General features: G+C 36.5%; 2 protein-coding genes across 2 annotated transcripts; both read left to right on the top strand.

Annotated features, from left to right (window-relative positions):
* Positions 1–3,885: 3,885 nt before the first annotated feature.
* LOC133864379 (G-type lectin S-receptor-like serine/threonine-protein kinase SD2-2) lies at positions 3,886–6,792 on the top strand. Its single transcript, XM_062300689.1, has one exon. The coding sequence runs from the start codon at positions 4,039–4,041 to the stop codon at positions 6,562–6,564; it is 2,526 nt and encodes an 841-aa protein (XP_062156673.1). The 5' UTR covers positions 3,886–4,038; the 3' UTR covers positions 6,565–6,792.
* A 2,258-nt stretch (positions 6,793–9,050) lies between these two features.
* On the top strand, positions 9,051–13,062 carry LOC133862759 (protein DETOXIFICATION 34). Its single transcript, XM_062298627.1, has 8 exons — positions 9,051–9,103; positions 10,011–10,443; positions 10,880–11,505; positions 11,811–11,867; positions 11,946–12,184; positions 12,270–12,388; positions 12,671–12,757; positions 12,953–13,062. The coding sequence occupies exons 1-8, from the start codon at positions 9,051–9,053 to the stop codon at positions 13,016–13,018; spliced, it is 1,680 nt and encodes a 559-aa protein (XP_062154611.1). The 3' UTR covers positions 13,019–13,062.
* Positions 13,063–17,810: the final 4,748 nt, after the last annotated feature.

Below are 17,810 nucleotides of genomic sequence, written 5' to 3'. Positions count from 1 at the left end.
TAGAAATATGAAAGTTTGTCTATCTTTGCCCTTTTGAGAAGTTCATAATCTAAGCTTTTGATTTTGAACATTTTACTTTCTGATTCTTTAGTACTAGGCTTATAATTGTTCGTGGTTCCAAAACGTGCAATTTGAAAAAAAAATAGTGATTTCAAAATGCAGGTAATGAACAAATTTTTAGAAAACCCAGTTAAGCGTTTGATAAAATAGCAATTTGCCTTTAAAATTTTGTTTTTTAAAACGCACCCTTTTGCCTAAGTTTATAAAAATTGTTTTTTTTTTTTTTTTTTTTTTTTTTTTTTTTTTTTTTTTTTTTCTCGAATGCACTCTAAAACATGTTGCTTTCCTCACATCAATATTTTCATTTGGCTTTCCGGGTAGAATTAAAATCTAATTTTATTAATAATCCTGCAAGTTTAAGATAAATTATAATCATTATGCACTTATTTCCTTTGCTTCGAAGGATAAAGAAAGGTGAGGGAGGTATCAATGGAAAACAAAACTTCAACATAAAAGGTGAAAGTTAGCTTTAGGCATGCACCTTTATATGTATGTGTGAGATAATCACTTTTCGTTTTTGTTTAATCTGTTGTAATGGCATTCATTTCTTTATATTTTACATGCATACATACCTTTGAGAACAAGATTTGGCTTAGGTGCTGTAAAAAAAGTACAACATAGGTAGGGGCAGAACTAGAATTTTTGGTTAAGGGGATGGATTTTTTTTATTTTATTTTTAATACGTTAGAGAGACGGGCTTAAATAAATACAAAAGCATATAGATACATATAATCTCTCTATATGTGTATTTGTGCGTGTTTATATAAAATAAAAGAAGAATAGTATAAATGACTAGCAAAATAAACTATACATGATCTATAGGGTTCAAGAAAAATGGTACATTTAAGTGTAGACTCTTTCTCTTAACAATCCCCTGATGTCCCAAACAAGAACACTGAAAGTCGAGTCAAACGATGATGCAATCATAAATGATTAAATCACTTAACTTGTGATGCCAAAAACAAATATTGTGAATTCAAATGACTACAGAATAACCACTCAAAAAACAACCAATAAGAGTTTCAAACCAAATTGAGTTTTTGGTTAGGTGCGAATGGATATGGAAGAAAATTAAATAAATTTGAGGTATTTTAAGTTTTTTTATGTTGGAAGAGGGGGCAAAAATAAAAAAAAAAATGAAAGGGGCACACAAATATTATTTTGGGTTGACAGAAGTATAATTTTGAGGAGACAAATTTATAAATGTAGAATTTAAAACAAATTTTGAAAATTTTCGGGGACAACTCAAGCCTTGTGTTTGCCCATAGTATAGGTGACGTAGATTTTTTAGTGGTCAAGATCTAGTTTTAAGATTTTTATAAGAAAAGAGACTTGAGAACACATAGAGATGAACCATTAAAATATTGAAAAATATGATGAATAATGCCTATTGTTAAAAATAAATATGGTAATAAATTCTAATACTAAAAAATTTGATCATTTCATTTCAAAACAATGGTTGAGACTTGAGAATTTATTCAATAAAATACCTAAAATTTTTGTAAGGATTTTTATCCGCGACGATCTAACTTACCTAATTACGTACACTTAATAGTAAAAAAAAGCAACCTATCAGCTAATCAACTAAAGTCGTTATTATAAGAGTAGGGTCGACAAATTACAGGAACTTAACACAAAATTAAAGAATTAAAATTAATAAGTTTAATCCGAATAATTAAATAAATAGAATAAGATTAATTTATATAATTATATGAAATTCGATATGCCAACACAAATGACTTGACAGCCTGGACTTATTTCCGAGTTAGTTGAAAGGCAAGGCTATTGTCAAAGGCATGCCTAATTATGCTACTAACAAAAAACCTCCACGTGGCAGACACCACCGCTTTAACCTACTTCTTAAGAAAAAGTTGGCGCCACCCCACTCTTCAACTATTTTATAAATCAAATCACACTCACATGTCTCATCATCCTTCTTTGAATTTTTTCTTAGGATTGATAAGACACGAGTGATTTTACTTGTTTTGAATTCAAGCCCACTTAAAACCCCTTTTTTTTTTTTTTTTTTATTTTTATTTTTATTTTTATTTTTTTTATTTTAATGATGGATAAATTACATTGTTAAATTTTCATTTAGGGTGCGTTTGGGATTGCGATTTCGTAGACAATAAGTGCAATTTTAAACCAAATCGCAGAACATAGATCGTTTGGGAACTGCGTTTTTAAAAATTGCGATTTGAAAACACAGAAAATCTGCTTTTTCAAATCGCAGATAAAATGGTGTTTTTTTGAAAACACAGAATTTTAAAAGGTAAATTCGCGATTTTAAAGGCTAAACTGTGATTTTGCCAAACGCTTAACTGCGTTTTTAAAAATTACTTTTTTCAAATCGCACATTTTAAAATCGTTATTTTAAATCGCACTTTTTGAAATCGCAAACCCAAACGAACCCTTAATTTGTAATGTTTTCTCTAAATTTAAAAAAAATTGCAATTGACCTTCCAAAATTACCTAATTCTTTTACTTAATTTTCTTTGTTAACGAAAAAAATGAATCACGTGTAATACACCTGATTAAAAAAATATGAAAAAAAAAAAAAATTTACTGTTGTGAGTATTCAATCCCATGGTCTGATCATGGGTTTCAAGACTCTTTCCGCAATCAAAGACCCCACAACCAAAGATCCACAGTTGTGAATTCCCCAACTTCGCCACTCGCTTTCATGGTTAAGGATTTTTGTTTTTTTCTTTTAAATTTGACGGTATAATTATATTTTTATAGAAATGAAAAAGTGTATGATAAATATTTTACATTATGTATATAGCGCACGCAAAGACAGAGCTACATGATGGCATGGGGCCCAAGCCACCATGTTTTCTCTAATTTTTTTTTTTTTAAATTAAAATTTTATTCTTAAGTTTTTTATCCTTTTAGTTTTGTCTTCCAAATCTCAAATGCTAGTTCCACTCTTAAGTCTTAATTGAACGTGAGTAATTCTTTTTATTTTTTTAGATTAGATTTAACATAAAATCCCAACAACTACAGGAGTTAAAAGAAAGGGCCGAGTAATCTAAGGATTAATTACAATTTTTTTATATTTTAAATAAAAAACCTGATAAATTGGATGTTAATGAGAGGGAAGTATAGGTTTTCGTGTAACTTTTCTTTCCATACATACTTTCGATTAAGAAAACATGGCCAAATTACATTGGTCTCCACCCACCACTTGGAGACAAAGTGAAAGCAATGAGTTACAGACTTGTACTCAAACAGCTGAGCTGGACATCTTTCCCCTGGAAAACGAAATACGTACATTTTGTTTTTAGCTAAATTTTTGTTATTTTATGAAATAGAATTTAATTGCTTATTTTAAAACTTTATATTATATAAATAGAAAATATATACAACATTTTTGAAGGTCAACAAAGCATGTGAAGAACATCTTTATTTTCTTTTTTAATTTTTTTTTTTTTTTTTGACTTCAACCGTCTACTCAATCTCTGGTCCCACCCCCACTCTCACTAAAATACTAAATCCAATTTATCCAAAGACCCCCCCAAGGGTCACTACCCGTGCGCGTGCCTTAGAAAAGTCACCAAATTCTTTTTTTTCTTATGTATTATTTATTGCTCAATTCCTTTGTTCTTGTTTTTACCAAAATAGCCTTCATCTCAGGGATTACACAAAAAAAGTACTTTTTAATTTCAATTTACTTTCTGCATATTTTTGAATTGAATGGATACCGTGACAAAAAATTCATTCATTTAAGAAATAAGAACTGAGAACGAAGGGTATTATTGTAAGTTTGGAGAAGACACTTATGGGATCTCTTTTACCCTTTTTCCGTCGTGTCCGTGAATGAATGGCAGCTTTTTTTTGCTGATATCTATGAAGAAAATCCACTGATTCACTCGACTGTCTCCCTGTGTCTTTCGCATCTTTTCAGGCTCCCATGTCATTTTCCAGGAAGGAAAATGCTTTTCACCATTCCAATCAGTGTTGAAGAAAGGGTCTGAAATGGCGCCGCCACCTAACATCCTGACTCTCGCCGCCCTCTTTCTCTCCCTCCTCACCCTTACCTCTGCCGCCGGGTCAGCACCCAACGGCACCGTTCTCGTCAGAGGAAACTCCACGATCCTGAGCGAAAACGGAACGTTCCGCCTCGGCTTCTTCAGCACCAACAACGACCTCAACTGCTACTTGGGCATCTGGTTCGCTTCCGTCCCAACCAAGACCTTCGTCTGGGTCGCCAATCGCGAGAACCCGACCAGAAACCTCGGAACCTCGTCGTTTGAGCTCACCGGGTCGGGTCGGTTGGCGGTGAAGGAATCCGAGAACCGAACGGTCTGGCAGAGCACGAGCGGCGAGTTCTCGACGGACGCGAGGTTTCTGGACAATGGGAATCTGGTTCTGCTCACCCGCGAGGGCACGGTCGCCTGGCAAAGCTTCGATCATCCGACGGACACGTGGCTGCCGGGCATGAACCTCACGAGGGACCTGTTCCTGACCTCCTGGCGGAGCTTATTCGACCCATCGCCGGGCTTGTATTCTCTGCGGCTAAATCCACTGGACTACGGTGAGTTCGAGCTCGTCTATAACGCCACGAACACTTACTGGAGCACCGGGAAGTGGACCGGCGAGGCATTCTCTAACGTCCCACAGATGACCGTACCGTACATTTATCACTTCCGGTTCGAGGACCCGTTCACTCCGACGGCGTCGTTTGGGTTCACATTGAGGCCGTTGGACCCCGGGTCGGCCCCGCCGCTGTCCCGGTTCAAGATGGACTACACGGGCCAATTGCAGCAGTTCACGTGGTCGCCGCAGACCGAGAGCTGGAACAGGTTCTGGTCGCAGCCGGAGAGCATGTGCCGCGTGTACCGCCTGTGCGGGAGCTTCGGTGTCTGCGACAGCACGGGACCGAGGCCCTGCGAGTGCCTCCCTCTCCCAGGGTTCCAGCCCGTGAACGACGTCGCATGGGAGTCCGAGGACTACTCCGGCGGGTGTCGCCGTGAGAGTACGTGCGATGGGAATGACAGGTTTGAGAAGGTCGGTGCGGTGTCTTTTGACGGGGCCGTGGCGCGGTCGTTTTCGATAGGTGATCGGAAGGGCTGCGAGAGGGCGTGTTTGGACGATTGCGCTTGCTTTGGGTTGTACTACGACGAGAGGAGTAGGCTGTGCAAGAATTTGAACGGATCGCTCTTGAATCTCCGGAATTTGAGTGGTAGTGTAGGTGGTGGAGAAGAAGATATATTGCACGTGAGAGTGGCAAGAGGAGGAGGAGGGAGAAAAGGATTGAGTCTTGTGGGTTTGGTTGTTGGCGGTGTTGGGTCGGTTTTGGTATTGGGAATTATAGGCCCAACGGTGTTGGTTTTGATTATGAGGAAAAGAAAGAAGAGGAAGAATGGGGTAGATGAAGATGGTGGTTTTCCGGTCTTGAATCTCAAGGTTTTTTCTTACAAAGAGCTCCATTTAGCGACTCGGGGTTTCTCGGAGAAGATCGGGCACGGTGGGTTTGGGACGGTGTTTCAGGGAGAGTTGCTGGGTTCCTCCACTCGCGTAGCAGTGAAACGCCTGGAGAGGCCAGGCGGAGGAGAGAGAGAGTTCCGGGCGGAGGTGTGCACCATTGGGAACATTCAGCATCTCAATCTCGTCAGACTCAGAGGCTTCTGCTCCGAAAACTCTCATAGACTCTTGGTTTACGATTACATGCCTAATGGTCCCTTGAGTGCGTATCTCCGCCGAGAGGGGCCTAATTTGAACTGGGATGTCAGGATTCGGGTGGCAGTTGGTACCGCCAAAGGAATTGCATATTTACACGAGGAATGCAGAGATTGTATCATTCACTGCGATATTAAGCCCGAAAATGTATTGCTTGATGGTGATTTTACGGCCAAGGTGTCCGATTTCGGCCTCGCTAAGCTGATGGGCAGAGACTTCAGCAGGGTATTAGCCACGATGAGGGGTACATGGGGCTATGTTGCTCCAGAGTGGATCTCCGGGGTCGAAATTACCACCAAAGCTGATGTTTATAGCTACGGAATGACTTTGTTGGAATTGATGGGCGGCCGTAGGAACGTAGAGGCGCCGCCATCAGGCAGAGAGGGTGGTGGAGCAGGGGGTGCAGGGGGGGAGAAGTGGTTCTTTCCTCCCTGGGCGGCGCAGCAGATTGTCGAGGGCAATGTCGGGGCAGTAGTTGATAGTAGGCTCGGCGGCGCTTACGATATTGAGGAGGCTAAGCGTGTCGGGTTGGTGGCGGTGTGGTGCATACAGGATGACGAGGCAATGAGGCCAAGGATGGGGATGGTAGTGAAAATGTTGGAGGGTGTGGTGGAAGTGACCGTTCCTCCGGTGCCCAAATTGTTACAAGCACTTGTTTCGGGGGAGTCTTTTTGCGGCGTTAGGGCCGATTCTGGCAATGGGGTGTCCACCGGCTTTTATGGTGACAATGTGGCAGCTGTGTCAAGTGGTGTTTCAGAATCATCTCTTGGAGCTGTCTCTTCCCCAGTGAATGAGAATATGAATATGCCTAGAACTAATTAACCAAAGTGTGGTTCTTTGCTTGCTGCATCCTCTACTCAAAGACTGCTATTTACATGTAAAATTAAACTACCAGAAGCGATCTTTTTGTAGGAGGTGTTCTGGATGTAAAGCGAGATGTTGCCGTTGGGAAAATTTTGCTTTTGAAAATAGAGTTCACAAGATTCAGAGGACCAGTTTAATTTATCTTCAGATGATATATGGCAATTATGTCTCACTTTTCCTTTTCAATTTACACATTACCTTTAGTCAGACAACACTTGGGTTGTGTGAGAATCAGAATTCACAAGATTTTCACACAAGGCACCGCATGATGCTGCTGGTTCTAGCCACCCCTGAGGGCTTACAATTACTTTAATTTAGGTTACGTTTTGTATGCATAAATAGACTTAGGGAACGAACTGACTATTCTTATGAAATATACATTCCTTTATTTAGTTGTGCACTATGTCTCGGAATAGCTATTCCTCTATTTAGGGGAATAACTAGTCCTCTCTGAAGAATGAAATGAATAGCTATTTTTGAGAAATGAAATGAAATTTCGGAACTTTTTTTTTTTTTTCAAAAATCCTAAAATCCTAAAATATTTAATTTTTTTAATTTTTTATAAAAGCCCAACATTGTATGGGTAGTCGGCCACTTTAGAAGAACCATAGGGGTGTGACGGTTCAGCTAGGGTGGCATGTAGGACTGACAATTCTTAACATGACTCACGAACTTAACAAGAAATTAAAGGATTATGGTTAAGTTTAAAATGGGTTCGGGTCATAAAATGGTTGAACCGTTAGACCCGTTTAATAAAATGTTCATTACAGGGTCGACCCGTTTGACCGGTATACTTATTATTTTTTTTTTTTTAAACATTAAAAATTAAATCTAAATAATCATGTTACTTCTTTTTTTCTCTCACTGTCTAAAGAATAAAGACTAAACTAAAAAAATCTCACAAAAAACAAAACAAGTTTTTTTCTTTTATTGAGTTGGAACTTGAACAAAAAAGGCAAAGACTAAAAAAAATTAAAGGAGTTTTTTCTTTTCTTTCAAGTTTTCGAACTTAAAAGTTGAACTAGAACAAGTAAACAATAAAACAACTCAATGTTTCATATTTCTGTGAAATAATATGATTATTCAAACAATTTGATTTTTTTTTTTTAGTTTAAATTTGTGTGTGTTTTTTTTAGACTTTATTATATAATAGGTCAAACGGGACGTGTCGTGTCAACCCATTATTTAAGTGGGTCGTGTTATTATCGAATGGTCTGACCCTTTTATTTAAACGGATTGTGTTAAGATTGACCCTTAACGGGTTGGCGGGTCAAACAGGTCGAGTCAATTCGTTTTGACAGCCCACTGACATTCCACTAAAGAGGGTTTTTCATTTGTTTTATTTTTAATAGTATTATTATGAAATATATATATATATATATATTCTCTTCGACTAACGGCTGATTTTAAAATAGCCCGATAAGAGAATATGTATTATCACTTCACTAAATAATATAATGTTCGTTTCATTCCTACTCCTTGTGCTTTCAATAATAGTCATTCCTATTCCGGAAAGAATGACCATTATACATACCTAGCGTGGCATTAGAGTTTGAAACCAATGCTAGAGAAAGCTAATTTGGACAAAGACCTGACTGGACATGATTGTGCATTGAATGGTTTTTGGTCCATTTTGTGTTCATTAACATCTTTTTTCCTTTCAATGGTTGGTGGGGTTAGGGGAGTGTTTGATATTTTACATAAATCATCATCACAGCTTTGACATTACATCTACCATCTAGGTGCATGCAGAGAGAGAGAGAGAGAGATGTGCCCTATAAATTCACCACAAGGAGAATTGCATCTAACTTTTGCCTTTTGGTGTTCAATCATATAATATAATGGCCATGCCCCACTTTTAACTTCTTGTGGTGTGCTTGTGCTTTTGAATGCGAAGGATCATGGTTTTGCTTTTCAGGACTTTCTATAGGCAAAAGAAAGAGGGCCAAGGGAAAAAGATAACAATAGTCCCAAAAAAGGGGTTTTAATTCTGAACATCTTTTTTTTAAAAAAAAAAAAAAGAAAGAAGAAAAATAAACTGTTCTTCTGTCTTATCTGCCTAACAACTGATATGATTAAGTGGATTGGGATTATTGAATTCCCTCCCAAGAAATTGGGGTAGGAAATGGGAAAGGGAATGCTCGGCTTCAAGTGATCGGACAGGTAGGCCCTGCACTCCAAATTTATTTGAAATTTCCTCTCTCTTTTTCTGTCCAAATTTTTTGGAATTCTTTTCGGGAAGGGTGACGGTCAAGTAGCCCGCATAACTCTATGGGATTGGGCCAAGCTTAAAATTTGTGGGCTGATTTCCAACCTCCCCTTTTTAAAGTTTAAATGGTTACTCAACCCTTTTAAAAAATGAGGTTTTCTTCTTCATCCCCATCTTCTTCACTAGATTAGCCTGAACAAGTGAAATTACTACACCTTGAAAAGGGTCATGCCCAATGAGAGAACCAAAACTTTATATGAATGGGGACATAAACCAATTTTTCACAAGGTATTGACTAAAAAAGTAACAATGAGTAACCCAAACTAACTCTTTTAAGTTTTTCAAAAATTTCGGTTAGAATAATTGTATGCGGCTCCGCTAATCAGCCGTAAAAAAAACTTGTAATAAAAGTTGTATTATCCTTAATAACAATTTTCCTTACAAATTACTTCTACAAAATTTTCATCCTAATTAATATATGACTTAGATGGAACAATTGTGAACATCATTGAACCAAATTTGTGGACTGCTCATTTTATGTTTGACCCACTACTGAATTAATCACACAATTCTTCTGCTTTGGGCCACTCTAGCTGCGTTTCTTGCATAATAATTATTTAAATTTTAATAATTTTTCTTTTAATTCAAAAGCTTAAGCTCCATCAAGGTTCGTATTCAATACATTTGTTCTGGTACCTTGTTAAATTACTACTTATCTCAAAAGGTTAAGCTGATAGAAAGAAATGAATTTAATAATTTAATTTACATTCTAACATGGATTTTCAATATTATTTTCAATGTGTCAACTAAATAATGAAAAAAAAAAAAAAAAAAAAATCAGAAAATTACATATTTTCAATAAAAAAATCTTATATTTTATAAACCATTTTACCTAGGCTCAAACAAATGCAGCCTAAAATTTATAGTTTACATGATATACTTGGGTGGTAGCACAAAATTTTGGTCTCCCAACAAATGAGTGAAAACAAACTTCTTCTCCCTTAAATTAAAGGAGAATCAGTCATCTGTGTCTTTTATATCACTAGTTTCCTTTTATGGCCAGCCTGAATTATAGCTGCTGACAAATGGTGCCACAACCCACATAAGTAGTTGCACATAAATCAAATCGAAAAGAAGAAGAAGAAGAAGATATCTTCATATTCATTCAATCTAACACCTGAAAGTGGAAAACCAGGACAAAGGGTGCATTAAAAACTGCAAATATAGGGGAAAAACAAGAAAATGAGGTACTCAAAGCAGAGGAAAGGAGTAGTTCATCCTCTGCTGGATCATCACCTAGGCAAGCACGAGGGTCACGGAGTGCATCGCCATTGATAGATGGTATCATAGTCTCGGACACCTCGGAGCTCTACCATGCTCCTACAAAGCTGATTGAGACCAATGTTGGAGATTATCCTCCTATAAGAAACTTTGAAGACTTAAAGTATGTATGTTATTCAGAGACCACAAAGCTATGGGTAATTGCAGGCCCTATAGCGTTTAACATTTGGTGCAATTATGGGATCAATTCGTTTACGAATATCTTTGTTGGGCACATTGGAAATGTGGAGCTCTCTGCCGTTGCCATTTCCCTGTCTGTCATTGCAAACTTCTCTTTTGGCTTCTTGGTTAGCTTCTTCCAACATCTGTAGATTTCTTGTTTGGCTTTGTTGTAAAAATGCTTGTACATCTTCTGCATTGTTCTTTATGGTTTGTAGTAATTTTTTTTTTTTGTTAACGTTGATGACCATAGTTATTCGATCTCATTGGGTGAATAATCTTTTCAAAACCAGTTTGGAATTTCAATATGGGCTTATTTGGTGCTTCACTTGTTGCTGACAATTAGACATGGGAAAATGAAATAAGTCCTTAGAATCCAAGAAGAGATTAAAATTGTGTAGCTTTCATCTGTATTTATGGACTTGGATCTCAATGTCAAATGAACCATGAGCTTTAACTTTTTCTTGATTGGCTCTCTGTTTTTTCCTCTGTTGTCACATGGTTAAACCATTAATGTCATGCAAAAACTATCTCACTAATCCTCGTTATAACACGAAATCACAGCTTGGTATGGGAAGCGCATTGGAGACATTATGTGGTCAGGCATTTGGTGCTGGGCAAGTGGACATGCTAGGCGTGTATATGCAGCGTTCTTGGATAATTCTATTTGTCACCTGCTTCTGTATATTGCCCCTTTACGTATTCGCCACGCCAATCCTAAAGCTCCTTGGACAAGAAGATGACATAGCAGAACTTGCTGGAAAGTTCTCTATACAGATTATCCCTCAAATGTTTTCACTTGCTTTAAACTTTCCTACGCAAAAGTTTTTGCAGGCGCAGAGCAATGTTGGAATTCTGGCATGGCTTGGTTTTGTGGCTTTTATTGTACACATTGGCATCCTATATCTCTTCATTGAAGTGTTTGGTTGGGGTACTGCTGGTGCTGCTGCAGCCATTGACATCTCGGCGTGGGGCATTGCTTTGAGTCAGGTGGTTTATGTTGTTGGTTGGTGCAAGGATGGGTGGAAGGGATTGTCATGGTTAGCCTTCAAGGACATTTGGCCCTTTGTGAGACTCTCCATTGCTTCAGCTGTGATGCTTTGCTTAGAGATTTGGTATTTCATGACGATAATTGTTCTCACTGGACACCTTGATAATCCTATTATTGCAGTTGGTTCCCTTTCAATCTGGTGAGATAACAGTTATTTGAAGGACTTCAATTAACAACATTAATTTCAAGACAATGTGAGCCAATTGGGAAGTTAGAGCCATTAAAAAGTTCTGACATTATAAAACATGTTTTTCCAAAACTACACAACATCTTTCATAAGAAAATATTCAGTAACATGTTTGAAAAGTACCTAAATCGTTCTTAGTAAAACCATATGTGAGATTTGTTTTAGTTTTTCATTAATTTAACTACACATTTCAAATGCTCTTTTCTGAATCTATGCATAATCAATTTTTAATATTTGTTCTGTTTATCATGTTTCAGCATGAATTTGAATGGGTGGGAAGGCATGTTGTTTATTGGCGTAAATGCGGCTATCAGGTAGAATTTCGTTTTTCTTCAACATCTTATGTTTTTCTTCTTGGCTCATGAATTACATATTTTTTGATTCATTTCCAGTGTTAGGGTTTCCAATGAGCTTGGATCTGGACACCCCAGAGCAGCAAAATACTCTGTCATTGTCACAACCGTTCAGTCTCTCCTCATTGGGATTTTCTTCGCAACCATAATCTTGGTTACTAGAGACCATTTTGCTATCGTCTTTACTGACAGCAAAGACATGCAGCGTGCTGTTTCTCGATTAGCATTCCTTCTTGGCATAACCATGGTACTTAATAGTGTGCAGCCAGTTATATCAGGTAAAAGAAATAGCTAACAGCAGAACTATCCATACAAATGTTGTCTAGTACAGGAAAACAAGCAATAATCATGCTATTTTTGCAGGTGTTGCTGTTGGAGGAGGCTGGCAGGCTTTAGTGGCTTATATAAACTTGTTTTGTTACTACATTGTAGGGCTCCCTTTTGGCTTTCTTCTCGGCTACAAAACTAAATTAAGGGTGGAGGTAAAGTGTCACTTTGATCAACTACATCAAGAAGTCATTTTAATAGTGAAACTATAGAAGTAAACCAACAATATGAACCTTTACTGAAACATAGCACTTATGCTAACTTTATAATTTTTTCACACCATATCATGTTCAGAAACAATGTGATTTATTGTACTCCCATACCCTATACTTTCATTGCTTTATCTGTTTATGGCTATCATAATACATAGTATAGAAAATTAATTTGATTTTTTTCTTCTCTGTTTGAAAGTTTACAAATGAGCATTGTTGCTGTAGGGAATCTGGATTGGCATGATATTTGGGACATTCTTGCAGACATTGATCCTCTTGTTTATCACTTATAAAACCAACTGGAACAAGGAGGTGAGAAATATATAGTATTTCACTTACTGTAAGATTCCTCGGAGAATAACCATACATTTTTTCAACATAAGGACTAGAGAAGTTGCATGTGGAATGTGGAATGCTGAGAAATTAAAACTTCTATAAAATCTGACTATGAGGATCAAGCAAATGTCATATCCTCTTTATCTTTAGTCATTTAAATTGGAATTGCAGGTAGAACAAGCATCGATACGGATGCAGAAGTGGACCGGACAAGATGAAGGATTTGATAAAATTTAAAGCTCGGGTGCCACCTTTGATTTTCAGAATTCCATACTAGTAATCCCAAGCATGACACTGTAGAATTGTGTTACTTATACCTCAATATTCCATTCAAAATCTATAAAGAAGTTTAAGCCAATCACAAGTAAAATTTCACCATCCTAGTATGGTGAACATTCAAAACTGAATGAAATAATGGCTGATAGAGTTATTATGTAAAAATGGAAATTCCATTTTGCTAAGAAGAAAATAGTGAGTTGTAGTTGGAGTTTTGTATGTAGGTACTGTTGTTAAAGGAATTTATAGTAGCTTCAACCCAAGTGAGAGCTTTTGCCCATGGAGATCATTTCACATATTAAATACAATAGTTCTTTTTTTTTTTTTTTTTGTCAAGTTACTGAGATTTGAGATTGTAGTTGATTCATGGGATCACAGAAAGACCATTCGTGATGCAGCTGCATGCAGCTCTGTGATCTTCTGTGGTATTGGAAGCAGCATTGAGTTCTTTTATGCCCTCCCTACAAACCGTTGGTACGGTCCCTCTATGATCGCATAGAGTGAAAATTAGCCCAATACTCTTAATAACACCTAAAAAGGGAAGGGGAAGGGGGGTTGAGTAGGACAAAAATTAGCTACAAACCGTTTAATAAGCTAACAAGTGTCCTAATTAAAACATATGAGATGCACATGTGACTTTTAATAAATTTTAACGGTTTTAACTTCCGTTTGTTTTTCTTGTCTTTTTTTCTTTTTCTTTTTTTTAAACCTTTCTTCTTCTAATTTAATATCTCTCTCAAATAAACCTAACATTTAATTCTTCGAACCCTTTCTTCTTTCTCTTCTTTTTTTCCCTTTCTTCTAACCCCCTTCTTGATTTTTCATTCGCCCCCCCCCCCCCCAACCCTTTCTTCTAACCCTTTTTCTTCAATTTTTTTTTTTTCTTTCCAATTAATTGGCTTCCACATGATGAGCAAGTGAAAAAAGTGAAAAAAAATTAGGACAAAAATTGTTCTGTTTAGGACAAAAAACTAGAAGAAAAAAATTGCTCCGTTTAGGACAAAAAAAATAAAATAAAATTAGAACCTGCTGGATTGTCCTAATTGAAAAAAAAAAAAGAAAAAACTTGGAAAAAAAAAATACTCATGAGCATAAAAAAAAAACATAAAGTAAACTTGATGTTAAGCACTATCATGAACCTGCTTCGAAGAAAAAACTTGGAAAAAAAAAAAAAAACTCTCACAACTAAACTCTTACTCATCACGTGAAAGCCAATTAATTGGAAAGAGAATATGGAAAAAAAAAAATAAAAAAGAAGAAGAAGGGGGCTAGAAGAATTAAAAGGTCAGGTTTATTTGAGAGAGAATAGGTTAGAAGAAGAAATGTTTAAAAAAAAAAATTGGAAAGTTAACACCGTTAAAGTTTATTAAAAGTCACATGTGCCTCTCACATGTTTTATAACACTTGTCAACTTATTAAACTGTTTTGTAGTTAATTTTTGGCTGGTTGAATATATAGGTGTTCAACAAAATTAATGTGGAATTTAAAAATCATTCACCACACAATCAATCACCAAATATTATTAAAAATGTAAAAATAACATGAATTGGGATGCTTCAATTAACATTACAAAAGAGTGTATTGGTATTGGTGTTGTGGCGAGAGATATTTATGGAAATGTCCTTGAAGCAAAGTCCCTCACCAAAATGGTTGTAGCTATTTCAAAGTTAACAGAGGCTATAGCAACTTATGAGGCAGTGGTGTTTTGTAAAGAAGTGGGATTTTATGAGATTATTTTGGAAGGGGATGCGAAATAAGTTGTAGATAATGTGAATTCAATAACCCCTAAACATGATGTTTCTAGACATATTGTGGAATGTATAATCATGGAGATGCAAGGACTACTAGGAGTTTCTATTGCTCATGTAAGTAGAAATGCTAACAATGTTGCTCATCAATTAACAAAAGAGGCCTTTATGGGTGTGTTTGGGATTGCGATTTCGTAGATAATAAGTGCAATTTTAAACCAAATCGCAAAATATAAATCGTTTGGGAATTGCGATTTGAAAACGCAGAAAATCTGTTTTTTCAAATCGCAGGTAAGATTGTAACAACCCACCCCCAATGACACAATATTGTCCGCTTTTAGCTCCCCTGAACCAGACTTCCCAGGATGTCACCCATCCTGGTACTGCTCTCGCAGAAGCACGCTTAACTGCGGAGTTTCGATAGGTTCATGGCTATCATGGCTTTAAAACGCGTTGTGTTATAAATGATGCATTTATACATATAAGCACATCTCCATTCCCAGGCGATGTTAGACGTCACAATCACCCCCTCTTAAGACCCAACGTCCTCGCTGGCGACCCTCATGGGATCACCCCATTCTGTCCCAGCGAGTGCCCCCTGGCAACTCTTATGGGCTTGTGCACGCTCCTACCATCTCAGGCTGGGCAATGGCTCTGATACCATTTGTAACAACCCACCCCCAATGACACAATATTGTCCGCTTTTGGCTCTCTCGAACCAGACTTCCTAGGAGGTCATCCATCCTGGTACTGCTCGCAGAAGCACTCTTAATTGCGGAGTTCTGATAGGTTCATGGCCATCACGGCTTTAAAACGCGTTGTGTCATAAATAGTGCATTTATACATATAAGCACATCTCTATTCCCAGGCGATGTGGGACATCACAAAGATGATGCTTTTTTGAAAACGTAGAATTTTAAAGGCTAATTTGCGATTTTAAAAGCAAAACTGCGATTTTGCCAAATGCGTAACTGTGTTTTTAAAAGTCACTTTTTTGAAATCGCACATTTTAAAATCATTATTTTAAATCGCACTTTTTGAAATCGCAAACCCAAATGCAAAAGAGATGGACTGTGTTTGGCTTGAAGAATGTCCTAATTTTATTTTGAATGATGTACTTAGGGAGACTTTGTCTTCCTAGATCCTATTGTGGGATCAATTTGTTTACGTCAATGAAGGTTGGCTACTTTGTTCCAAAAAAAATAAAAAAAATAAAAAAATAACACATGAATTTGGTGACGAAGTGAAAACCTTTTAATAAACTCTTTAAAAGTAAAATCACTCTGAAACAACGAAATTAACTTAGGAAACTCATCAACTAAATAGAAGAACCAATTAAAATATGTTCACATTTACAAAACCTTTGTAACATACACTTTTTTTTATCAAGCAAACGACTACAGCTATGAGTTGTGTAACGCCCTCGATAAATTAATTAACTAGTAATTAACTCTTGAGTACGCCTCCCAATTTAATTTTCGTAAGGAATTAGACCAAGGAATCTTTATCTCTCAAAAGAGAACACTAAGCAGTGGAAATATATGATATTTTATCAACAACATTAATCATTACAACCAGATCATTTACTACGAATCATCACATTAAATTAAATTATATGGTACATAACATCGTTACAAACGATCCAAGCTAAAACCTTAATTCACGAACATGTCTTAAAACTCTAAATCTAAATTACCATGGGCTGCTTCCGAAATTTTGCAATGAGTCCTCAAGCGACAACTCGATTACTAACATAACGCCTAATGACCGCTTCTGCCTCGAGATCCTTCTTACCAAGACCTAGTTGGTTCCTCTATAAAACAAAGATGTTTTACAAGTTAAAAAAAGAAAAAGAAAAAGAAAAAAAAGAAAGATATAAAGTGTAAGTCTATGTCTTAGTGAGTAAGCACCACATGGAAGTAATTTATGAAATAAACCCTTATAGGCTAGGAGATACAAAGTGAGCATTTTATAATGCAAGGCATGATTTGTGACATTTTCACTTTGATGCATAAAATGATTTGAATTTTAGAGAAAACAGCGTATGTTGAGACAGAGGACTGAACTGAATGCGAAGACTGGCAAGAAGTGCCGAAGGAAAACTGCACCATGGATTAATTGAAAGGAAAAAACTTGTTCATAATTTGTACACTCTACCAGAATCAACATGCAAATACCTATAGCCCGATTTTAATCATTTAATTAATATTTTAACACTCTCTTTCACATGTGAGCTCAAACTCCATTTTAATATGTGAGGCCTAACACATGAAATATTTAATTGAAATAAAAGGTAAATGAATGAGATATAATCGATAACATGTTTTAATCATTTAATCAATATTTTAACATAACCCAATAAAGACACCGGATTGAGACCGAAAATTCATTTTGTTGGAGTGGTTGGGCAGTAAGTATATATATATATATATATGGCCAGCATTCACACCCAAACGATTGATAATCTTGACACTTATTAAAAGTCAAAATCAAAATTCTTGCCAAGTTCACGTGAATGGTGAAAATGTGAACTGGGTCTTTGACATGCCAGATTCTGTGCAGAAAACGTGGAGCAGTTGAAAGACGTGTGAGACCAACTATAAAATTTCGTTTGGATAATTGTTCTTAAAATAATTTCTCTTCTCACCCACATCGATTTATTATAAAATTTGCAACAAACCCATTTCACCGATACCAAAAATAAGCTAAATATATATATATATATATATATATATATATATATATATATATATATATATATATATATATATATATATATACACACACACATACACTATGGAAGGGAACCCAGCAAAACATATAAGAGAAAGAGAAATTACTATAGAAGTGAAGCAAGTAAGGCCGTAAATGAATATAATTACTTGTGAACATATTTAGGCTCAGCTCAAGATCGACTCAATTATTAAACGGGATGTTCGTGAACACGAAACTAGACTCGATTATTAAATAATACATACTTGTATGAACTCGGTTCGATTCGATTA

The sequence above is a fragment of the Alnus glutinosa genome, chromosome 3, assembly GCF_958979055.1.
Source record: "Alnus glutinosa chromosome 3, dhAlnGlut1.1, whole genome shotgun sequence".
Classification (NCBI taxonomy): Eukaryota; Viridiplantae; Streptophyta; class Magnoliopsida; order Fagales; family Betulaceae; genus Alnus; species Alnus glutinosa.
This window is presented reverse-complemented; position numbering and strand designations above follow the sequence as displayed.